Here is a 25,779-nt window from a genome sequence, read left to right as displayed (position 1 = left end):
AGGAGAAACGGGTTCACCTTGAAAGAGAGTAGGTTTAGATTAGGAAAAAAATCTTTACTGTGAGGGTGGTGAGGCACTGGAACAGGTTGAACAGAGATGTTGCGGATGCCCCATTCCTGGAAAGGTTCTAGCCCAGGCTGGATGAGGCTCCGAACACCCTGGCGTAGTTGGTCACCATAGGAGGGTTGGGAGTAAATGATCTTTAAGGTCTTTTCCAACCCAAGCCATTCTATGACTCCACGATTCTGCGAGCACAAGGGAGGCAGCTGAACAGCAGCGGCAAGATGGTGGCGTTCAAGTGCGAGATGGCCAGAACCCACTTGTGGCGGCCGACCCGCCAAAAGACACACAGTTAAGCCGGGAAACCCGGCGGCCGGCGAGCCCTGGGGTGGGCGGGGCGGAGCGGGGCGGGGAGAGGAGAGAGCAGGGGGAGAGAGAGCAGGGAGAGCGAAACAGAGATGGGGGGAGAGAGTGGGCGGGAGCCGGGGAGGAGGCGGAGCGGGAGGAGGAAGCGCGGCCGGGGAGGAGCGGCCGGCGGCCAATGGGCGCCTTGGCGCCTGCGCAGTGCGCGGGTGGCGGCGGCGCGCGGGCCGTACGGAAAGGGCCCGGGCCCGGGCGGCGCGCAGGTACCGCCGGAACCCCTCTGGAACCCCTCTGGAACCCCTCTGGAACCCCTCTGGAACCCCTCTGGAACCCCTCTGCCGCCGGCCTGGGGCTGGCCTGGGGCCGGCCCGCCGGGGAAGCGCCTCCGGGCAGAGGGCGGTGGTGCGGGGCCGAGGCGTTACTCGTGCGGGTCGTGTTCGTGGGCGCGCCCCGGCGGCCCACCGTGCTGCTCCCGCCGCTTTGCAGCTCCCGCCCGCGGGCTGCAGCCGCCTGGAAGGTTCTGCTTGGAGGACAAAGGGGTTGAGGTACTGAAAGTTCTTAATTGCTTCCTCTGCATCAGGGATGTGGTAGACAAGTACGGATCTGATGGGAGTTATGTCCGGGACGAGCTGCTCTCTTATGTGACTGCTCCCCCATGGTTTTCTGTCGTGTGGGGCGATTTTGATGTCCCGAGCTGAACAGCCTTTCCCTAGGAGCTCTTGTGGTTGAGAGCTTTCCCTTCAGTTGCCTCACCAGCTGTGCCAGCACCCGTACACAGGGTCCTGCTGTAAGCTGGAGCACAGAAGTCATTCTTTCCCTGCTTGCACAGCCGCCTGCTCCGGAGCAATGTGAATAGAAGTGAGAAAGTAGAACTGAAACTTTTTTTTTTTTTTAATTTTGCCTTATTTTTTAGTTAATCTTCTGTATTGATAGCCTCTAGCCATGGTGTATACTAATTTATGCAAGAACCATATAAAAATCTACCAGAGAAGAAGCTGAAATCTTAAATTTAGAGTTCTAGTTATATTTTTTGCATATTTTTATGGGACTCTGACACCTGTTGCCTAGTTCTGCTCTTTCAGTATACTGTATAAAATACGAATACACTAATATTAACTGTACAGTGAACTTTTGGAACTGGTAAGCCTTCTTCGGTTTTGTTTCTCTTTTTTTCCAGATTCCTAGGTAGTTAGATTTCTTTTAATATTGGGAGCCTGCACTGTCTTATCTACTTCCATAGGATAGCTACTCTGGTCATAAAATTAAGTGTTGCTGGAAGTAGCTTTATAATGCCTTCCTTCCTCGTGTTATAACTTACTGCTAGTCTAACCTCATCACAAATTAATTTAGAGAGCTAAACCAGAAGAAAATGTACCAGTCAGGTTTTTTTTTTTTGTTTTTTTTTTTTAAAGTCACCAATGTGCCTTCTTGAACAGGTCCTGTTTGATGAGGAAGGTGTGATTGCACAAAGTGGCAGAATTACATGACAGGGCATGTGACCATCACTGCCCTTCTTGATGGTGTTTTTCAGCTTTCACTTCAGTGTTAGAGTTGATCAAATCTGTGTCCTCACTTGAGCTGAAGGGATGATGTGGAGTTGTAACAATGAGAAATTTATTTGAAGAAATGCTGTGAGTATTTTTGTATTTATCTATTTATTTTTCTGGGGCAGGTGAAAACAATGGAGGATGACTTTGGGGCTTCCTCCGCATCCCCATTTCTGACTGAAAGCTTGGAGCTGGCGATGGACGTGGAGAATGAGAACTCGGGGCTATCTTGCTTTTCTTGTGCTTTTGACAGCCAAAATGGAGGAAGAAGGTTCTCTGCAGAGTCTTATTTAGCAAGTGGGTCTCTTAAGAGGTATGGGATTTTTTTCGAATTGCAAATATAAAAGCCTTCTAAGATGTTATTTCCACTCGTGTTTGGTGCCTTTGAATGCTGACAGGTTGCCTAATCAGTTCGTTCTTCAGCTCTTCTGAAATCAACTTGGTAATACCAAAATGGGAAGGGCTGCTGTGTTGGTCAACAGCTTTGAACAGTGCTCTAGATGCAGTTCTTAGGTTTCTGAAGTTATTTCTAAGATAATGTAATAATAATTTACTGGCCTGTTGGGTAGCAGCAGCTGAGATCACTTCATTTTCTCAGGAGGCTTCAGCATTGCTTTTCCCAGTCATGTGCTCTATTAAGTGCTGGCCTTTTTTCTCTCTTTTCTACTTTGCCTGGCTTGCCCAAATTGCTGGGGCTGGCCCTAGTAGCTTTAAGACCATCTTTCTCAAAGCTTCACCCTTGCATGCAGTCTGGATTAAGGTTCTGGAGTCGCATGCATAGCAGATAAATATTTTCTGTGAGATTTTGAAATGTCACTTTGGTTTAGTTGTTATCTGCCTTATTGTCTGTCATTCAGTTTAGTCTTCTGTGCTGTTTGCTCATCTTACAGGGGTTGTCTTGTTTTTCCTACAAAAGCCTAGTCTTTCTGTCTGTCTGATCTCCTGCCAGGCTTCGTGTTTTGTATTGTTGCACAACTTTTTTTTTTCCACAGTGTTTCCTGTAAAGACTTAAGGGGAGGTTCCACTGCACCTCCCCCTTTCTCTGCCTTATTTATCATATATTTTAGTTGCATCAGAGCACGTTAACTCAAACTTATATCAAGTAGATGATTGGGGGATCCTGTATCTGCGTGAATATATCAATAGTGGATTCTACATTGACAAAGAAATGTTTCACCTGAAATTGTTTCTGTCATTTAAACTCACTGAGGAGTGTGTATATAGACAGGTCACTATAGTTGTGATAACACAGTTCTGCTGTGTATTTCTGTTGTCTACCTGGATTGAAAAGTCCTAGCAAAGCCTCCATGTGAGGGGCTCTTCTGTCTTTGTTGCTTGGAACTGGAGTAGCTGGATTTAATTGATAGAGGCTTCAAAACAGTCCAGAGTTCAAGAAGTTACCAAGTGAACTAAGGTGTTATAGAAGGTTGAGCCAATTATTCAGCAGATTCTTTTTGCCTCTGAGAATGAAATTGGAAATAGTGCATAGTTCAAGCAGAATATTAATTTGGTGTATAATGTAATGGGAGCTAAGTACTTGCTTAGTATATATTTTTAATTTTTAATTTTTTTTTTTTTGCACATTAGGGAATTGAGCTTTGTCTATGTGGGATTATTTTATGAAAGGCAGTGGGAAAATTCTGAAATAATTTCCTGGGCTGTCTTGCAGTTTGCTGTGATTTCTTTTAATGCATGGTAATGAAACATGGTTTTATTTGCACAATTATATTTTTTTAACAATACAGTATGTGTCTGATTTTCTCCACTTTGAGTAAAATGGGAATTCTGGTGCTATTTAATTTTTCTTTAGCAAGAGCAAAGGATAATTATGGTCTAGTGTTAGCTTAAGTTATAATGACAGGGTCCCATTTTGACCCTCATCTGTTCATCTGCCTAAAAGTGTGCTTTTGGCTGTGTGTTTAGTATAAATATTATTAAATGTATGCAAATGAGAAAATGTATGCTCTAACATTAATTTCTGTGTGTGTAGTGTGTCTTGAGACTGATCCCAAGCATACAGAGCAGTTTGTTGTCTTACAATAGCAGCCTCTTCTCTTCGCAGTCTGTGTTATTTCTCAGCCCTTTGTAAGTATGAAAATACTTCAAGGGAGTTACCTGTTAATTGTTATTTCCAAAATATACTGTGACCTGTGACTATATCCTGTTTTTATGCTTTTGAAGCTAGGAGTTGTCATACTTCTGTAGATCATACTGCTCTAAAAGGTACAACTGTCTTCAAGGCATTTGTTATGTACATGTTGCTGATATATTCAGAAGGTATTGGTATTATATAAGCCAGCTGTAGATACTGTACTCCATAGGTTTATTACTGGAAAACGTATGAATACTGTTGCCTCTGTTTTGCAGGATTTTGCTGAAACTAGATCCTTCTCCAAATGACTACGAAGAAAATACAGTGGAATTGTTTGGCTTTCAGTGGGTTACTGAAATGGCACTAGTTGAATCCTGTGGATTTCTCTTTGGATTACTTAGGTACAATAACACTGTATTTTATAATTAATCCCCATCTATAATTGTACCTACTGTAAGGGTGTAACAAACTTTTCCAATTTTTAAAAGTAACATCATAAAAGACTGTGGGCTGTGCAAGGCATCTAAAAAAGATTAATGCTCTCTCTTTAATGCTCCAGTAAGTGATGGATAAGACACAGATGGAATTGCAGGAAGAAGTACATTGTGTCATGGATTCTTAATATTATGTGACTTATTATTAAGTTTCTAAGTAGTGTGATCCATATCTGAGGCATTGCCAGATAAAAAAAAAAATAAGTATAGTTATTACAACAGAGTGTTGGGGTTAATTTAGAAGGCTCTAGGTGCAGAATTATATGAATAGACTATGTAAGATTTCCCTGAATGAGATTGTGCTACCCATATAATTGAAGTTGTCTTTTGAACATTTTTAGTCCTTTTCTGTGCATAAAGCAAAGTGGAGGTTAAAAATCAAATACTATAAATGCTGGATGCAGTGCTTTCTTCAATTGTTTGGATTAGGATAACTTCAGCAATCTCTTCAGCTACAGTTACTCAGTGTTTGACTAATTCAATGTAGATGCTTAATCTGGTCAATGCAAATACACAGATCTCTGATAATCCTCTTTGCTACTGATAATCCTCAGGATGTACAGCACATAAAGAGAGTGGATGGGAGAGGAGCTTTTGTATGATTTCACAAATATATGTGCTGTATTCTGCTGTTCCTTTCATTGCAGTGGATTCTCCCATCCCTTTGACCAAGGGCATGATGTGCAACATCATGAATAGGGTCTGGCTTCTTGGAACATGATGACATAGATGACTGGAAGTGTATTAAAACAGCTATTATTTAGCTTTGCTTGTTTGCTGCAAACTTTGACCTCACTGTGTATTTTTAAAAAAACCCAAGTGATAAAGGGGGAGATAGGAGTATAATTAAGTTAAAAGTTTCAGCGTTTAGTCTGACTTTTTAACTGTTCATTAGCATAAAATCACTGGGCAATGACACAGGGGAGTTGAATTAAATGGCTATTTTTAATTTTTTTTCCCTGTCATGTCAATTGCTCTGTAATTGTAATAGAGATGAACATAAGTCATAATGTATTTTATTACAGTTTTTAAGTTATTCAAGCTGTACATTCTTTAAAACCTACTGACCTGGTAGGAATAATGGATTTTAGATAACTTTTGGCTGAGTGTTTGGTTGCTAAGTTGTCTTTTGGTGTGACAAGTCCCTCTGCAAAGGGGAATGTCTCTGCAAAGACATTCAGTTCATTTGTTCAGTCATAAAATGAAACAGTTTCATTTAAAGACCAGTTGACAACTGAAAGTAGAAAAACTCCTTTTTCTACTGTGGAAATCGAATATGTTAAGTACAAGTTACAGTAGTTTTTGGGGATAGGGTGGCTGTAAATAGTTAAATTTATGAAGTACAGTTAATATCTCTGTTTATATATATGCTTCAAAAAAAGCTAGTCTCTTTTAATGTCTGATATTTTACTTAATATTGCAATTTAAAATTAACTAATTTTTAATATCATAATAAAAGTATACTGCAGAACTGCAAGTGAAAATAGTCATTGCTTAGTGAAAATTCTTAGTTACGGGCTTTAGTGGGATGGAAGTATGACTCAAAGTGAATGAGACTATGTAGCCATTTAAGTGGGTATATTAAGATAATATATCTTTGATAAATAAACAGAAGTAGCAGTTTAACTATTTGAATGTATCTTTGCAAATCAAATTATTTAATGATTGGTAACCATGAGGATCAATCCTTGAGGTACAAATGCAAGCTGAATTTAAAATGATTTCTTTAAATAATAATATTTTTGTTATGTTTCTTGTGCCCAGGTTCTGCTTTAATTTTTATCAGTCCACTTTATTCTGTCTTTGTCAACTCACTGGAGAGTCTTTTACTTTTTTTCTGTATGGCTCCTTTCTGGGTACTTTCCTTCTCAGAACTCCAGTCTCAACAGCCCTGTCTCATAAAGCCCTCCTGCTTCAGACTTCCTTCCTTTATACATGGTTAAAATCCTTGAAAAATCCAGGCAGAAATTCATCTTTGATTTCAAAACAAACAAAAACCTCTACAACCCACCTAAATAATAGAAATGTAGCTGACATGGTTTTATCCAAGAAAGCAAGAAAGAGCTAAGGGAAATCACTTTACTCTGTGTTTTCACTTTAATATGCAAGTTATAACCTGTAGCTTTGTGTCTTTTGGACGCTTCTTGTGTCTTATAAATGCTTCCTAGTTTTCAGGGTTTTTTTATTAAGAACATTTGATGTGTGTTACATCCAAGGAGCCTATTTTAGAATCCTTCAGTAGTTATAGCTTTGACTGTATAAGAAATGAGGCAGAGAGCTCCCTTCTCAATTTATGCAGCATTTTCTTTCAAAAGTCTGTCTGACACAGTTGTGCTTTTCATATATTCAGTTTAGTACTGCTTTATCTCTGTGGAGCTTGTACTGGAAGACCATTTGCAAATACCAGTTGTTACAGAATATGGCCGAGTATTTACATATGTTAGAGCTTTTTTTTTTTTTTAAATATTCATTTGTAGCGGCACTTGGCGTCTTTAAAAATGTTCTATTTCCTTTCCAAAACTGAACTAAGCTTTAACTTTTCTGAAGACACCTCCTTTTACTCTACTGTATTTGTTGCTGTTTGTGCTTTGTGCTGGAGTTAAGGAGCTGACCACCCTAAGCAGGAAGTGGGAGAAGCTGCTGACAAGATGCACTAATCCACAGTCACAAGTGGATTAATTTAGTGTGCACTGAGTGTATGCCATGAGGGCTAACTTTTAGGTTTATTCTGTGGTCAAATATGAAGTTGAGTTATGCTTGTGGAAAGATCAGGGAATGGCTTTTGGAGTTTTTTGTCTGTATTACTGTTTTTTGCCTTCCCGATATTTAGCCAAATGTTGTAGTTTTTGTTGTTGTTTTTGTTACTTATGTTTAATGATTTATAAACGTGCAAAATTTCTATTCAATGTTATCCCTTCACACTTGCATATGTCTGTTGCTTTCTGCTGAAGCTCAGTTCTAAGTTACATTTCTGTAAGCTTTTTCAGAACTACAAAGCAAGAAACACCTCTTGCCTTTCTCTGTTCTAATTTGAGCTTACTAAAGTGGAGTTAAAACAACTTTTACCTATATAAATGCTATAAATCTTTGTATTCCTTTAATTAGGCAACAGATACACAGACTGGAAAACCTAGTACAAATGAGTTCATCCGATTTTGGTAAGTTTCATGAATTTAACTTGGCATTGCAATGGGCAGCTGACTACCTCTCATTAAAGAAGTAAATTCTCACTGGTCACACTTGTGCTTTGACTCTTAACCACGGGATTTGGGAGTGTGCCTCTGAACAACATAGAAGTGTGACAGGACACTCCCAGTTCACTGTAACAAGACTTAAGCAACTTGATTCTTTTGTGAGCATGCTTAAATAGAGTGCTTGAGCTTTCCTGGGCTCACAATAGGTAGTTGGTCACTATTTCAGTCACTCATCTCCTCAACCAGTGATACATCAGCACCCAGGGTCCAATAGATGAGCTGGGGTTTTCACCCAGGGAACTGCCTGCCTTACAGGCTGGCTGGGTTTAAAATTGCAGCTTTTAGAAGAGCTGCAGCTATGTACTGCCACATATAAGCAGCATAAAATTGCAGTAAAGGTAGAAATATAGGCAACCAAGTGAGGTGAGATGGTAGGGAAATAGATAGTGGAAATGTTGGCAGTCATTTTGGAACCAGATTTGCCTGTGTGGTAGATGCACAGGGCAATCCTCACCTTAGTGGGGCGTTTTGCATTAATTTGACTTATGGTGTTACCCCTAGAGCAGAACTGTTAACTCTTTCAGTTAAAACCAGAACATTTCATCAGACATCCAAACAATTATTTTAGTTACAAAGGTAGTGGCTTAGAATGTTTTTTCCGTGTTCCATTGGCTTGCATTTAAACAAGATGGTTATATTTGCTTAGTTCATACTTACTTGCAAGCTTAATTTATTTTTGCAGTAGGATTGATAAAATGGGATCACTACAAAATGCTTTGTTTTAATTAAATACTGAGGCATGAGAAACAGTGTGTTTCTAAAGGATTATTGCAGCCTTGGGCTTGTAAGTTGAAGGCTGATTTACTTAGCAAGTTGAGAAGCTCAGTAATTACTTTCAAATAAACTGTCTATAGTGCCTTCACATTACAGATAACATGCTAGTGTTCTATAAGTTTATATTTTTACATATTACTATTTTTTTTAATACTGCCATTTAAATCATTGATGTGAATTTATCATCAAGCTTCTTTCGTATGCAGTTATTGATAGTATCCAAAAAATCTGGGGTTTTTTACGTAAATGGAAATAGCCTGTTTTAAAATGAAATGTAAACTTTTATATTCTAGCTGGACATCAAGAAACTGTTCTGTAGGTTTTTTTTTTTCACTTACATTTAAGCACCTGCTTGGTTGTCTTCTCTTCTTTGTATTGTGTCCTTCCACTTGTCTATTAAGCTGGTAAAATGAAGAACTTGAATTTTGTGCTTTGCACGAGGCTTTCTGAATCCTGTTTAAGTCTGTCAAGAGAAAAGGGTGCTGATAAATTGTTTTACCCGTGTCTTTACTGAAGGTGTCTTGGAAGCAGTCAGGAAGTGGGGCAGTAGGGCTGAATGATTTCTTCTAACACTGAATGCTTCCCCTCACCTTTCCTGAGGGTCTTCTTTTCTATCTATATCTGGATATGTGCTTGAGATAAGAAAAAGAATGGATCCCTCTGGCAAGATGACATTTAGAAGTGGGTGTTTACCATCAGTCACCTCCCAACTTGTCCTCAGAGGGTGTCTTTCCAGTGGTTTAATTACTATGAAGTATGCAAATGTTAAACAAGTCATCATGTGGTCACATCTGCTTTAAGCTAATGATCTCTTTTACTTCAGGTCAAGCTGCACACTTGCACTCTGAAGCAGAGAGCATCAGGCATCAATGTCTTAAGTTTTTACATTATGTGAAAGTTTTCATCTTCAGGTGAGATTTACACACATTTTACTAAATTGAGTACTGAGCTTTGTATAGCTGCTGCTTACCTGTTTTCTGATTGTGTGTATTTTTCTGTACATTCAGGTATCTGCAACCCCCTAAGGTGGAAAATGATGGAATGCTGCATCCTTATGAAGAGCTAGAAGCTCAGTTACCTTCAGTGTTGGTGGAAGAGCTTCATGCTTTGACTGTGCACATTGGTCACCTTTGTGAACTTCCCAGTAATATTCTGGCAGCATTTACTATTCAAAATCAGGCAAAGGTTGGTGTCTTTTTATAATTTTAATTTTTCATCTGGCATTATGTATTCAGATTGAAAAATTTTGGCTTAATATAAGTTTATCTTTTTGGTTTGAGTTATTTGTTTTTTTAATAAAGTGCTGTCCTGTACGTGGTAAACACAACTAATGAGATATGGAGTTTCTGTTGTTTTATTTATCTATTTTCATTCTATAGCTTTAGAATTCTTCCTGTAGTGTACAAATGTTAATACCAATTACAGGAAGATCAGTAGGCTTGAATTAGCATAGCTTGTTTAAAAATTTCCTAGGTGTTTTTCTGCAGTAATATTTAAAATTTCTGAGCATTTTCTCCCAGTGGAAGGGGTGTTTCTTTAAAAATGCATTCTGAAATCTGACTCAGAATGAGAAAAGATCTTTTATACAAAGAAAAGTGCAGATGTGGAAGGAGGCACAGCAGCATTAAATACTAGTGAAGTATACACCATTAGAATTTGTGCATACACGTAGCAACGCATTCAACTCTTTTATAAAGACAGAAAAGGAATTTCAGGCTTGTGTTGTATTAACTAGTATCTGGAGAGGAATGATCCACTGAGAAGCAGCATTTTGAATCTTTGTTTAGCTTGTCAGTAGCAGTTGAGCTGATGAAAAAGTCATTTCAAGCGAACTTTTAAGGAAGAGAATACTAATATTTTGGATTTATTTTAAGAGCTCACTTTAGCAGTTTCTGTGCTGCATAATACTTCTCTGTAAAAAAAAAAAGGTTAACTAAGGGTATTGTAATTTGTCAAGCTTGAAGAAAAACTTCATAAATAGCCTCTTAGAGACAGAATTGTAATGAAACTTTTTGTTTGTTTCTTTTTTTCTCTTGAACTGAATGACATGTTTGTATGTTCCATTCTATTTGATCATATATGTTCATAATGTTCATTGCTATTTTAGAATGTCAAATCCAGCCATTACTCCAGTACCTCCACATTCTCCAGTAAACCACATCCCCAAATGCCACATCCACATGTTTTTGAACACTTCCTGGAATAGTGATTCCACCACTAAACCTGGGCAGTTTGTTCCAAAGCCTGACCACCGTGTCTTAGTACAGTATCCAGAATTCACTAAAAAAAATGTTAAATATAAGTAAATCTATTTCTAATCACAGGTCTTTCCTCCATCATGGCACTTACTACATCTCCATTTGGATATTAACTGGCTAGTATTAGAAGTTCTTCATGTACTTGGTGAAAAACTGAAGAGTAAGTATGCAGGCCTTTTTCATTAACTTATTCTTTTACATAGGACTTACCTAATTTTCCCATCTAGATTTGTCCAGAATCAAAACAACTTTTGGTAGTGTTTAAGCCTAACAGTGTTTAATGGGGTAACTCAGTTATGATAAAGATAGGTTCTTTGTGAATTGTTGTGTGGCTCAAATTAAATAAAATTGTATTAGTCATTTGTTCTGTCAAAAAGAAGATCAGAGTTCATACTCAACTGATGCAACATACTAAATATTTGAAAACAGTGCGGTTCTTGACATCACAAATAAAAATGTATTTACAGATATCCAGAATGCATAACAATGAATGGCAATTCGATGAAAACAATGTAGAAAAGTGTCCAGGGATGAACCAGAATAAGGAGAGAATTTGTATTGTTAACCATGTGCAACGCTAAGAAAATATTGGGCAAAAGAAGAAGCCCCAATAAGGGGAGCTTATAAAAGTAAGAAAGAAAAGGGCAAGGCAATAACTTTAAAAAAATTTTTATAAGGCTTTAAAAGGGCAAAAAGTAAGCTGATAAGAGTAAGCTGTTCATGGAAGTTAGATTAAAAAGGTCATAGAATGCAATTGAAAAACTCAATTTCAGAGTAGTTCAGTTTGCTGAAGAATTGTTAAAATATAGAAGAGAACTTTCATTGTTGGGGCGTATATCTACTTTCCCTGTCCATTCTACCAAAATAAATCACAAAAGTGTGTTTTCTTTTGATAATCAGTGTGTCACTGCAAGCATACCTTCCCTCATGCTGCCTGAAAGTTGTCAATATAAATTCCACCTAGGAATTGCAACAGTTGAAGTAATGTTGAGGTATAGAAAGAATACACTATATGTTTACCCCAGTAACTGGTGTTGAATCTGAACCCTTGGATTAGCTTTTGCCTGCTCTGAGTGCTGTCACAACACTGCCTTGCTCCCATTAACACCTTTTCTGTTTCTGCATTACTGTTTAGTGGTTTAGCTTTTTGTTCCATATTTCTAATTTTATGATCCATTGTGGGATAGCCTGGTTTACATTTTTAAGAACATTTTGGAGAAAAGATAGTGAAACTGTTGGAGGCAGTTTATTTTCCAGAATTCAATATTTACTTCAAGATGATGTTCTGAGTAATAATGCAGTCATCTATCTTTGTAAGAGAAAGCGTGTGATTTTTAACAAAATTTACTAGTCAAGACAGTCATGACTCCACACAACTCTATCTTGTATTCTTATGTGCTTAGAATTTCTTAGGTTTTTCTCTCATTCTGTATAGTGTTCTGAGTGGAAACTTCACTCAGCTGAGACCAGTGACAGGATAGTGGGTTCAGGGCTTCACCTTACATTTTCAGGAATATAATACAAGCTCATTCTACATATCATCTGCTCCACTGATGTCAAGAGAGATGTACTGTTGAAAAGCTTGTGGGATAAGATCTTACAGCCTCTTAACTTCACTATTTTATCTGTTAATGCCTACAAATGCTCAAGTTGGAACATGATCTTGCCAGCTTTTTACATCAACGCATCCAAAGGAAAGTGTTAGACCTCTCCAGAATTGTTTGTCATCAAGTTGCATATCTGCAAAACATGTCATGATTCCAGAACATGCGCACTGGCATGTGACAAAGAGGAGCTTGCAGATAAATAAATCTTTATTCCTCTGCAAAGTCTGTGCCAATAAAAGGCTGTAAAGTGCCAAGCTTTTTTACTGTCAACCTGAATAATACCAGATTTCAGTGCAATGATGAAGGGATTAGCTTGAATTTAGGATGAGCTTTCTCACATGAATTTATAAATTAAAATTGCATACAGGTCAACAAGCCCATTCTAAAATACATATATATATTAACAGAGAAATCCTGTCTGGGTTATATCACTAGAGCTAAACAATTATACTTTTCTTTCGTGTTTTAGGACAAGTTGTATATGCTAACCATTTCATTAATCTAACTGGAGAGAATCTAACCAGTACCAGTTTATTTGAAAAACACTGTGGAAATCTCATCTCTGGTTTAATAAGCTTGGCCATCAACAAGTATACAAAGGTAACTTATTTTCTTTATACAGGCTATGGGCACTTAGATGCTTGTATTGGGAACCATATGAATTGGGTATTGCACCAGTGCACAGATGACTTCCTAGTGCTTAGTTTTAAATGTTATGTATGGCTTTGTATTTCCATGTTTTAAAGAGTGTTATTTGTTAGGAGCTCAAATTGTGTTATATTTATTCATGACCATCTGGCAGTTGAATGAGAGAATAATATTGAAATGCACTGTGTACAGAGCAGAAGTGAGTGCCACATTTTCTAAGTTCAGTGTCCCAGGTTTGATGCCAAACATGGCACAGTCTAAAAGGTTTAGATAAATGCAAAAAAAAAAAAGTCTTTTCAAACTCTCTCAACAGGAACAAAAAGAGGATAACACTAATCCTGGCAGTAAGCTAACTGGACACTTGGAGAATGTTATATTACAGTTCATTTTTGCAGTGTGCTGATTTCCACCCCTCATCTTTCTGTTACAGCACTTCTGCATTTGTCATGGGAAAACTTTTTCATGTCTTCTCTTTTCCTTTTCTTCTGCAGCTGCAGTAATTTTCTCACTTGTTTTGAGCGTTCCAAAGCTAGAAAGTCATAGCTCCGTATAGCAGGTAGCAGTGACCACTGATATTGTTTGTTTTCCTAGTACAGAAACATAAGATATGGAAGCCTTCTTCTTCATGGTACTTTTTAGCATGAGGGGAATGGCTGTACTAGCCTTTGATAATTACTCTTTTAAGATATCTTCCTGTAGAAAACTGTTACATTTTAAAATCAGTTTTGATGTATTACATTATCAGAGTACTGCAATCTTCTCCCCCAACGAAAGGAAAATAGATGAGAACAATGTTTTATAAACGAAAATTCAAGTAGTGTCTATCTGTTGAACATAGTGCTTGATGGTAGGCTTGGAAATGCCAGATGATAAAACAACATATTCGACGTACATTCACAGAGCTACATTCCACATTAGAAAGACAGAAGATTGTTTTGCCACTGCTTATTCTTAAGCTTTCTCTAGGCTTGGGCCATGCCACTTGAATTAGATGTATTTAAGATTAATTCCTGAAGTGAAGCCTGCACTTGAGCTGGTGACTCCTATATGCAGTCATTGCTGTCATCCCATAATGGAAATAGCATCCCTCAAAAGTGTTGAAAATGAAACTAATATGTCTAGTAGGTGACACCATCAGCTTATCACTAAAATATGTCCTTGGGCTTTTGGCTGAGAACATTCATGAGTGCAGCTCTTACATTTGTGGATATCCTTGGAAAGAGGGACATTAAATGTAGTATTCCAGATGCATGTTTTCAGATTGGTTTCTTGAGCAGCTCTGATATAAAGATGCTTGATTTGGATCATGCACTGGGTCCATTGTGCTCTGAGACACAATTGGCAGAGAAATATATATCTGTTCTTTCTTCTGTCTTCAGCAGCCACACCTCTGGCACCAACAGCACCACAATTTGGGGTTTTAAACGTTCTTTCCAAGATACTGAACTGAGGATGTTGTGAGAAGAAGTCCAGAGTATATCTGAAGAAGGCAGTATCTTGGCTATCCATTGTCTGAGCAATATCTGTGTGATGTCTTGCCTTGATACTACTACCCAGACTCTATCCTGAACAGATATGTACATTTCCTGCAGAAGAGATCCTGCAATCTTGTAGAATAGCATAGTAACAGATATAAACAGCAGATGAAGAAATCTTGATGCAACAACTGGTAGTCCACATAGAAAGCATGAAGCTAATTTCTAAGATAGTTTTTATGCCTAATACTTCTACAAAAACCTCCACTGTTAGAGTGCGTCTGTAGTAAGTAGACTGCTCGTTTCCAATGGATCTGTTTTGCTCTTTGCTGGTGAATCATAACCAAAGTTGTTTTTGAGGCACTCCAGTTTTGGAAAGTAGTTAAAAATGAATTTTTTCAGGAGACTTCAGTGGTCATACTGTTTATTCTCAAGGTAATATTTACATAAAATTAGTTCAGGTTGTTGAGAAATTCCTGTAACAGATCTTCAACTGAAAGTGTGAGGAAAGAGGCACACGAAATACTGTGGGTATATGCGGAAAGTGAATAAAGCATTATTTAAGATAGATCAGATCTAGCATGACCATTTCATAGGATCAGCAGGATTCTTGAGAGAGAAAAAAAACAAGTTGTGTCTCTCTCACACACACACCCACATGTTCATATTTATATTTAAAATTATTTAAACCTGATTAGGAGCTGTATGAAACTGTAGTTGCAAACATACTGTTCTAAAGGTGGATGATAAATAAGTTTGCATCCTAATGGAATATTATACAGATTTGAAATTATTGGTGTTATACTTGTTCTGATTGTGAAAGTGTGGGTTTTAGTCATTCACTCCCACTTCTGTAATGTCTCACACAGCCAGTGCTGTCACTGGCATTGCGTATTTTGATTTAATTTTTTATTTACACTGTTAGCTTTCCAAATTCAGGAATTATTTTAAGTGCCAGTGTGATTTGAGAATAGTTGTGCATGAATGGTTCAGAAAAACATGAGGATATAAAAATTCAGGCTTCACCTCATCAGATGTAGATGGCTAGGAGTTAGTTGGCTAAACTAGTCACCCGAGGTACTTTTTATTGTCATGGAAGGGTAACAACAGTTCTGCAGTGAGATTCATTAATCCATCTAGGTACCTATTCTCCTCTCTTTACTTCAGAGAGGTGTAGGTTGATTATTCAAACTTGGAGTACTCAGTGTTTAAGGATAAAATGAGTATAAACTGCTTTGTCTTCCCTCTTTGTATATTTCTGCCATTGTGTCCTTTCTGAAGGTAAAAGGTGCTGAATTGAGCTATTTAAGCAAAGCTTTTCTCACAATTTTTTCCACCTCTGAATGCAATTCAGTGGATTAATGTGTCTAAGGGTAGAGTAAGTAAAGTTTTGTCTATAGTATGATTATTTCAAATACAAGTCTGGTAGATCTTAAAATGTTGAAGCATACAGAGTTTTAAAATGTATTTAGGACTTCCTTTTGCCATTTTGTTTTGTTCCACAATTCAGACTGTAACACTGAAAGATGAATCACAAGAAGACTATTTGGCATTTGAAATGCATCAGTCTGAGTGAATTTTGTTAAATATGGGATAGTAATCAAATAACGTACATGACTTGAAATATGCTGTTTTCTGCATATTAAAAGAATGCCTTGCAGTAAATTTACCGAAAAGCAGATTTTGTGAAATGTTGTGGGAACATTAACGTCCTCATGCCAACAACATATTGACTAGCATTATGCCTAGTCATTAAGGATTTTTTTCAGTTAAAAATAACAATAATAGCTGGTAAATAATTTGAAGTATTTTTCTTCTCAAGAACATCAAGAAAATGCAATCAATCATTTTCTTTTCTCTACTATCAGGCAATGAATTAGTATTGCAACTTTTCATTTAGAACATAGAATGTCATTTTTCTGTGATTAAATAATGTCTGAGAGTGGATCAGAAGAAACTAGGAAGCAGCACAATCTATAACTTATGTAGAATAAAGAAAGAGTCAATGTTGTATGAGAGATATTTCGGATGTTCGTGAAATGATGCACCTTTGAATGTGTAATTGTAACTATATTTACCTGAAAAAAACCAAAAACAAAACCTCAACAAAATAGCCAAGACAAGAGGAAATATTGGTATGTAAAATACCATTTCAAAACAAACACTTCTATGAATAATTTTATTCTATATTTGCTTTCAGGTGCGACCTTCTGAGGCTCTTACCAGTAGCCATTATCCCTGTACCTGCATTAAAGAGCTATGGGTTCTACTTATTCAGTTGCTGGACCACAGAAGTAAAGGGTCTAATACAGAGGTAAAGGAAGAATATTTTTATATGTGCAGTACAGTCACCAAATGTTCCCATGTGGTCATGAGTGCACAGATCTGATGGTAGAACTGAAGCTCATATTTGCTTCAGGAGAACTGCATGCTAACTGCGATGCCTTGGGCCACTGTCTTGAAAGTGCATGCAGTCCTGACTCTAGGTTTGCAGTGTACTGTTGGGTTATGACCTGGGGCATTGATAAAGAGTGCTCCTAGTGCTGAAGAAAGCCAAGCGAAGGAATACACTGTGAAAGTTCCATTCTTTTATGGAAGAGCAAAACACAAAAAACCATGTTTACTTATTTTTTAAAAAACTTCTTTTCAGTTTCTGTGATGTTGTTCAATAAGTCATCTCCAGGCATTAGAAACATGGTTCCAGTCCGAACAATGGTCCTGCTAGCTGACTTTTCTGTCTTTGTTACCCATCTATACAAGAATGACCTCTGTATAGTTTGAAGTCTTGTAGTTGCTGACTTCTCTAGATACCCCCTTATACTTCTATTGGAAATCAGTGAATTGCTACCCGTTCTCTTTTATGCCAGTACAACCTTATATACCTCTTCAGTTTGTGGGTTTTTTTTTTTTCAATATATCATGCCTTCTGCCTTTTCTAGGCTGAAGAGTCTTAGAGTAATAACTTCTTTTTTGGGTGCCATTCTTTACCTTTGGTCATCTTTGTCACCCTTCTCTGAATGTTTTTCCATATTACCATATCTTATTTTGAATAACAGAGTGCCAGGATTACATTTGATATTCCAAGCGTGGGTTAGAAGGCCATATGATTTTATACATTGCATACTGATGTCTTCTATTTTGTTCTTGTTGTTTGCTGATATTTTAGAGCTTTTTAATTTTTCTTTATTTGACTGCTGGTTAGAATTGTTTTTTTCTCTGAATGAATGCTAAGGAGTGACAAAACCCTTTGAAAGTTTTCTGAAATAATCTTTATAAGACCTGAAGTGGCCATCTGTGCCATGAGTACAGTTTACTTAGTACAGACTGAAGTACTTCAGAGTAGAGGGTTTGCACTGATGGCTGTTTACTTGTTAATGAAAACAGATGTAAAGGTGGACAGCACAAGTGAAACTGTTACTGTGAAGTATTTGCACTGGCAACAGCACTTTGCAGCTAAGTTAGAATCAGGACCCAGCTAAGGTGGGTGAAAGAAGTCCCAGAAGAGGCAAAGAAGCCCCAGAGAGCTTCCTTAAAACTGGGAAAAGTAGGCACAGGCTGTAAGAAGTAATATTGTGATATAGGCAGAGGTCTGGGTCAATGAGAATTAATCAGTTTGTCAGTGCTGGAACAGGCTGTGACAAAACAGGGATTTGGAAGCTCAGTTTGCTGTTTTTCAGATTGATTCTCTACCATCTACTGTCTTGCTCCTGGTTAGGATAGTCTGGCATTAGAAGTTTTTTAAAAAATAGAACAATTCTTCATTAAAGTTTTCATTAAAGAATTCTAACCTTCTGTTGAGTGTGTTGGGGCACCATCCTGTTTGCATGTCATCAATCTGTCAGCTTGTAATTTTGCCTGTGGAGTATTGCACTTCTACTGTATTGAAGGATTCTTCCTGGTTTCCCAAGGCTGTCATTTTCATGTTGCATTCTACTGACATTTGAGAGAGGGCTTTCTAAGGTAGCTTTGAGTTTTCTGTGGTAATACTGACCACTGCTTGTTGTAATTTTCTTTAGAAGATTGTAGTCTTGCTTGTTCTCTGTGAAAGCAAATTAATCAATAGGACAGTGTTGTAGACAAAATTGTTAACATAGGTTTTGTTATTGAAGACAGTTCAAATTTCCTTTTGCATTTTCTACAGTCTTTCTGGAGCTTGGTGAATACAACCCTAAGGAATATCTTTGAACAGCCAAGTACTTCTGAAAGTGTGTCTGGGTTTGAAACAATTCAATGTAAAGACCCATTGAGTTTTAGCTGGTGGGTTATGAGTCATCTGGCACCACTCTACCAATTTGATCGTAATGGAAATTTAGATGAAAAGGTGGGTATGCTTTTTTTTTTTTAATATCTGAGAGTTGTTATAATTGATCTTGATTTCTTTGGTTATTTTTGTTCACAGAAAACAATTAGTTTTGTAATGCAGGAATTTTCATACTCCTTTAGTAATTTTTGCGTTGGAGGTGTTCAAATGTACTTTGTAAAAAGAAGTAAATGTTCTCGGAGCCCCAGACATATTCATGTTACGAAACAGGTATTCAGTAGAGTACTGCGTGAAGCAAACTTGAAATATCTCAACTACTTAGTAACACATATACTTAATGATGTAGCATATGTTTTAAGATTGTCTGCCTGCAGCATGTCTGCCTGCAGCATAAATGCTTCACTGGGTTTGTTGTTTTAGGAAGTGAGCACATGAGTTTGTGCTTTATGAAGTATAAACCTCAAGCATTGACTATGTAATTATTAATGCCATTTTTTTTCTAAAGTGATGGCTTTGCTCTGGATGAATTTCAATCTGTCTAATTAAATTGCCTTTACATCACAGCCATAAATCATAAGGTGCATATATATATATTTGTGTGTACATCTTAATTTTTGTATTGGTGTGCTACCAACAGAAGCTGTCTAATAACTTGAATTCAAGTTTTAGTTTAAAAAACTTGCATTTGCTGAAGCAATTAATCCATTTGAGATGAGGGGTTTGGGGTGATTTTGGTGTAGTGTGTTTTCCTTGGATTTTTGGTTTTTTTTTCTCCCCAACAGTCTTTTTTTCACTAGGGAGAATCTGGTCATGCCGCCATCTATCATTTGTCCTTCTGTTTTTGTCATCTTATTGTTATTATTTTTCTGTTGATTTTGATTTTTTTGTTTGTTTGTTTTTATTTTTTTTGAGGGGTAGTGTTGGTGTTCTCTATTTGGTTTTGGGGTTTTTTAGTGCAGTGGCTTTTTAAACTTTGCAGCTGCATTGCCCATATTCCCTAATTTCTAAGAATAAACTCTGTATGGCATCTTCCACAAACTGGGCTTAACTGCCTTTTATTGTGAATTGTCTTTTAGTATTTGTAATTCAACAGTGTGTATTAAAACTGGAAAGAAAAACTACCCTCTTTCTGTTAAAATTGGTACCATGATTTCCATTCCTGATTTAGGATGAAAGGCTAAAACCTGGAAATGTGTTTGTGAACTGTATATCTGTAAGAAGGGAAGAATGATCATGTAGGCTGAGCAATTTTGATAACTTAAAATGCCTCTCTTTGTCTTTAGATCTTTAAAAGCATCGTCTATAAATGGAGAATTAAATAATAATATTGAAATTCTGGGAATGCTTACAATCCTAAGTAAAATTAGACTTCTCAAAAAATCAGGAGTTACTAGGATTTTCTAATCTGCAAATTTGTTTAAAAAAAAAAAAGGAAGTGCAGCGAAGGTGTGGTAATTCAGTGCTTGAATACTTGGTTGAAAAACTCATGACCCTGTCTGTTCACTAGAGGATTTGGCCCATGGGCGATGCTTATGCTTCTATTTGCCAGTTGACAAAGGTGCTTTTTATCATGTGGCAAAATGAAGCAACTTCTTGCACATTTATACTGTGTAAAGTTGCAGGCCAGGTCTGATTGATACACTGGAGGTTGTCTCAAGCTTCCCTTTGTTTTGCATCATTACTACTGGGTAGGGGAGAGGGATGCAGTCCAGAGCATATTATAGAGGGACCTTAGAAGATAGAATTACTATACTTCCTGCTTCTTAGAGGAATTTAGAAAGTGAGAAAAGGTTATTCCCAGGTTAAATGCAGAAATTGGAGTGAAGCACACATTTTTACTGGGTTTGTTATGCTTAATGCTCTAATCCAAATACAGTGGGAGTGATTACTTTTATCACTGGGGCTTTTTTCCTGTATCTCACTCTGATAGATATTATGTATTTAGCATCAAGAGAGATTATTTTTTTGCCCCAGGCACTATATTATTTACATAAGCCAAAAAAAAAATGTAGAATGGAAAAAAGGTTCCTATTGTTCTTATTTTAAAGTAGGAATCTGAGACACAGTGGCAGGAAGTGACTTGCCTAAGATAAAATAGTACTTTTTCCTTAGACCCCCACCTAGGAGAAGAGAATTTCCAAGTCTTGATTTGTAAATCATGAGACCATCCTGTGCATGTTTCTCTTGATGTTTCCAGTAGTCTTTATGTTCAAACTTTTAGCTGTGCTTTGCATTTCTATGTTACTGTGAGTTTGTCTGGGGATCCCTGTTCTCATACAAAAAAATCTTATCAGTAACATCAGGGCCTTTTCACCCGCCACAGTAGTATAATCTGTCATAGACAGTTGATGGTAACCATCCCTTTAGGTCCTGTTCCCCTCCTTGAATTGCAACCTCAAAATAGTTTTTGAACATTATAAGGTAAAACAGTCTGTGATATGAATTTGTGAAGTCACTAGATAGAATTGCATGAGGACTCTGTAGTCCTGTTTTGTTGATTAAACATGATGCAATGGCTTTATGACGCATGCTTTCTTTTAATTAACTGTCATCAGAGGTGGGAGGAGAATGTGTCATAATCATAACTATTCATGTTCTCTGTAGCAAAAATTGCCTCTAAGCCTATGTTATCTGTGGAAGATTTTCAGTTTTTTAATGTGGTCTGCGTGGCTGTAAGGTTGAAAGCTTTTAAAATTCTAAATAGGTTTCAGACTTGCTTCTTTTTATTTTTTCCCCCTTAGCTTGTAAAACACAATTTCAAATATGCAGTGATTCATATATATTGAATATATATTTTGCATACATTAAACCACATTTTTAAGCTAGAAAACTTAGGACAGGTTTCTTAGAGACTATTCTGAGGGATATACAGTACGTGTCTCTTTCCATATTCCCCTGTTCAGGTCCCACTTCACTCTTAAACAGGATTTGTGTATTTAAAACTCTGATGGGACCTGATGAGAACATTTGCCACTTCTGAACATTGCAGGGGTCAGTTTTAATATCCTCTGGGCTAAGTTAATATAGGCAAAATTACTTGGGGCTAAGAATTCTTGCCTTGGAATAGAATAATCTGAAATGACTATGTGGCAAGATATGCAAATGTGGGCTTCCAGCTAAGAAGCCTAATATGGCTTTTGCAGTACTCAGCTATTAGTCCTTGCGAAAGTTTCTTCCTGCAAACTCAGCTCAAGTTTTTTTGTTTTAGCAGCACTTCGATGCACTGTGAGGTCTCTAGGTTCTGTTGATTTTTAGGACTCTCTAGGGGTAGAGGGAGGATGTTTTAAGACATGTGGTTAGGAGTCGAAGATGTAGGTTCTAAGTGTGCTTTGATGAGGACAGATTGTAAACAATGGTAAACAGGTGCTGTGCCATATTGCCAGTGCAATACTCTTTGGATATAAATCTATTGGGATTTGAATTAAGCAAGTCTGTTAAAATATAGATACAGTTGTAACTAAAAAGAGTGCAGCAGGTGGTTGGTGTCCTTTCCTGAGTTTGGGCTAAACTTGAGTGCACTCTTGTAATCAATCCAAGTTGGTGTCAGGAGTGTGCCCTAGATTACTCAAGATCTTGTAAGGTGATCTGCATACCGCTGATGAGCAGGAACTTTGGCAATAAACACCTGTTGTATAAAACATGTGTCATTGGTCTATGGTACTGCTAAGAATATGTTCTAAGCAGGCTGATCCAAACATTCAGTGCTCTCATAGACATTTAGCATTACTCTAATATCTACTGATTGCTGCCAAAACTGGCCTTTTAGCAGCTCCTTAGCTTTATTTCCTACTGCAATCTGCAGTAGGATGTTGCCAGTGTGTAGTTATTCACGTCACATCAGGCTCTAAAATACAGTCAAAAATTGGTTGTAAATATTGACTAGATCTGTCCGGAAATGCTGGTTATTCACTTCCTGGGTTTACATGTTATCAAAGTGCTGCCTTTACTCCTTGGCTATCTGTTGATGCATTGTCCTCTACTGACCTGATGCTAGCTCTGGTTTCATGATACAGAGCCTTTGGCATCAGTAACAGCTTAAATCCTAGTGCACCACCCTAGGCATTATATGCCCTCTGCTGTTCTGGCACAGTTTTTAGTGTCCCTTTCCTGTGACCTAAGTCAGGCCCTATTCCCTTTTTCATTCTTTCTTCCTCTCCTATAGCTCTCTGTTGATTCATTATTCTGTTTCTGAGTCTCACAGACAGATGTACCAGAACAATTGAGGCTGTGAGGGCAGAAAAAAGGAGCTGTAAGGATAAGGAAGAAGCAGTGGGAATTTCTTAACTGATACAGGTCAAGTTCCTAAGTCATGAAATCACAGCTTTAGTGTAACTTTCTGTAGATCTGTCCTTTCATTTATATTTGTTCCATAAGCAGTCTATGGACTGTGACTTGCTACTGTTGTAGTCATACAGTATTCTCTTTTTCTGGTGGTGCAAAAATGTAGAGTCACCAAGTAGTCAAATAATGTTGGATGAATATCAGTGCATCCTTTAAAAAAATTCATTTTAAAAATTATCTTGGTACTTTCTGGAGTTTATGTGAAGCTGTCACCAAGCCACACCACTAACAAGTTTTATCAGTAGCAGAGGAGGATGGACCACAATACTGGAAAGTAGTTATATTTCAATTGCCAAAGCACAAAATGCTCTTTAGTGTAAGTTGTAAACTGATGTTTAGAGGACAGCTATCTGCAGAATAATGTACAAAGCTTAACAGCTATGGTAGTGGAGGGAACAAGTAAGGCAGGACAATGGTGGAAGTGCTATGTTCACACATCTACTTATCTGCAGAGGCTATATATGTAGCTGAATGTAAGAGAGATGATTGTTGGATCTCCTAGAAATGTAAGTATGTTGGCCTTGTTGCCTTTTTTCCCCTGAAAAAATGGCATTAGTTGCAAAGTCTTCTACCCTTTTCTTTCCCACCTTGCATAAATAGATGGAAAAGAAAAAAATGAAGAAAATAGGAAATCATGCATTTTCTTCCTTCCTATCCCTTACAGCTCAATTTTTACAGAACATTAAAGAAAGAAACTGTAAGGCATACTGCTTGGGCTAATAAAAAATGCCTGAATGTTTTGCATCTCCATTAAAAGTGAAGGTTTGGATTGCAGATGAGTCACTTAAAGTGGTTCAAGTTGCATGCTTTTTATTTTTGGCTTTTTATTAGCTTTCTGAGGGCTAATTTTTAGGACAGATATCAACTACATTCATAGCAAAAACGATCTTTTTGGTGATGACTGCAGTATTCTGTCATGAAATTAAATATTTCTAGAAATATTTTGCCTGCTTACTTTCATGTTATTACATAGTACTTCCAGTAAGGGATATAAATGCTTTTTCATGTTGATAATTATTTTTCAGAAACAGAAGGAACACAATTGGAAATTTGTGGAGGAACTCCTTAAGAAATCCACTGATACTCAAGTAAGTGTATAAAGGAAAGAATTTAATGAACAAGGAAAGTGTCAGGGATGCTTTCAGGAAAAGACAGTGCATGAAACAAAGTCCAACTAACAAGTGTATTTTTGGAGTTGTAGTGTTTTTATCACTGGTAAATGAACAACCTTGACATAGCTAAACTATGACAGTGTACAGTTCCCTCCTTGTTAGCAGTTCCACTTGCTTTTAAGTGCTTGTGCTTGATGCTAAATTGTCAGATAAAGAAAAAAGATAATTATCCTGGAAGGGTAGTATATGGCTTCTCAGACAAGATGTATTCAGAATAAGAACTGGATGCTTAGAAAATGTAAATCAGATACTGAATGTAAGGATATCAAGTTGAGGCGACATGATGAAGGAGATAGTCAGTTGCATTGAAAATTCAGCTATATCCTCATCACAGCAGGAAGGTGACTTGCCTTGCTGAGCAATTTGTCTTACAGGCTTGAATCAAACTCTTACTGATAAGGTTCTAGTTTCTGAGCACTCATTTCATACCTTATCATTTTTCTTTTTGCAGAACTGCTAATGCAATGCTTCATGGCCCAGAGGTCAGAATTGACCTCCTTTTAATATGCTTTTAAATATGCTGTTCATCAAGTTTTTAAAATAAGTTACATTATAGCTCTGTAAATTTGTTCTGAAGTTGTATGGTACAAATTGCTAATGTTATATCAGCAATGCCTGTAAAAATAATTTATGTATGTTTAAGACAAGAATAAATATGTTTATTTTTTCATTTGGTATTTGAAATTAAGAAAAATCCTGTAAAGTTCTGTTGTTGAAAGCAGAAGGGGAGTCAGTTCTTTCCAGTTTTTTATTATAACTGTTTTGCTCATGGACTAGCAACAACTGTAGTTAAAGCTTGAATACAGAACAATACTTGTTACAACTCTTTGTCAAGAAAATACTTGTGGCTGTCAGGAGAGTTGAAATGATAGCATGGTTTTTCAGGTTTTTAATACTCTAAACATAAACTCTAATGCTTGGCTGTGTAGTCTTTCAGCTTAAAAGATTAAGCATTTTGAGTGATATTACAGTATATGACTGAAAGTACAAACTGTAATACAAACATTAAAACAAGTGATGACATTTCTTACTGGCTGCTTACCATTCTGAGATCGAAATTGGAGAAATTTAGATGAGATACATAAAAACTGAGTAGCTTATTAGCTTCCTTCCTGTTTGCATGTTCTGTATGGCAGCAACCTGACACAAATTTGAACTTGATGTTCTTTTCTTCAAAATAATCCCCTTTACTTGTAAGTGTTTATTATTTTGAATAAAGATTACTTTGAAGCAGAACATTCATAAAATAGAAAGTTTTTGATGCTTTTGTTAAAAAAGTATTGAGCTGTAGACAATTTAGAAATGCAGCTAAGTGGCCAGGTTCAGAAGACTCAAGTATTGAGTCAGTCATGACACAGTAATATGAAGCAAATATGTGTTTTAATTTCCAAAGGCAACCACTGTTGGAATGAAAACAAACCTTCATTTGCCAAAGACGTGGTTGTAACTATTACCAACCATCTAAGGAGCCATCTAGTTTATTTCCTTTTTTC

At 37.2% G+C, this 25,779-nt stretch overlaps 1 protein-coding gene across 1 annotated transcript in view; it reads left to right on the top strand.

Moving 5' to 3' along the window:
- The first annotated feature begins 904 nt into the window (after positions 1-904).
- MMS22L (MMS22 like, DNA repair protein) overlaps positions 905-25,779 on the top strand; it is an 86,087-nt gene continuing 61,212 nt past the window's right edge. Inside the window, exons 1-10 of the mRNA XM_062488692.1 lie at positions 905-2,223; positions 4,278-4,403; positions 7,602-7,654; positions 9,348-9,435; positions 9,532-9,709; positions 10,849-10,942; positions 12,859-12,989; positions 16,713-16,826; positions 18,654-18,833; positions 24,140-24,202. Of these exons, the coding sequence (XP_062344676.1) occupies positions 2,045-2,223; positions 4,278-4,403; positions 7,602-7,654; positions 9,348-9,435; positions 9,532-9,709; positions 10,849-10,942; positions 12,859-12,989; positions 16,713-16,826; positions 18,654-18,833; positions 24,140-24,202 (1,206 nt within the window). The 5' untranslated portion in view covers positions 905-2,044. The remainder of the gene's footprint in view (positions 2,224-4,277; positions 4,404-7,601; positions 7,655-9,347; positions 9,436-9,531; positions 9,710-10,848; positions 10,943-12,858; positions 12,990-16,712; positions 16,827-18,653; positions 18,834-24,139; positions 24,203-25,779) is intronic.

The sequence above is a fragment of the Cinclus cinclus genome, chromosome 3 (assembly GCF_963662255.1).
Source record: "Cinclus cinclus chromosome 3, bCinCin1.1, whole genome shotgun sequence".
Classification (NCBI taxonomy): Eukaryota; Metazoa; Chordata; class Aves; order Passeriformes; family Cinclidae; genus Cinclus; species Cinclus cinclus.
The sequence above is the reverse complement of the archived record's forward strand: the minus strand, read 5'-3'. Positions and strand labels throughout refer to the sequence as shown.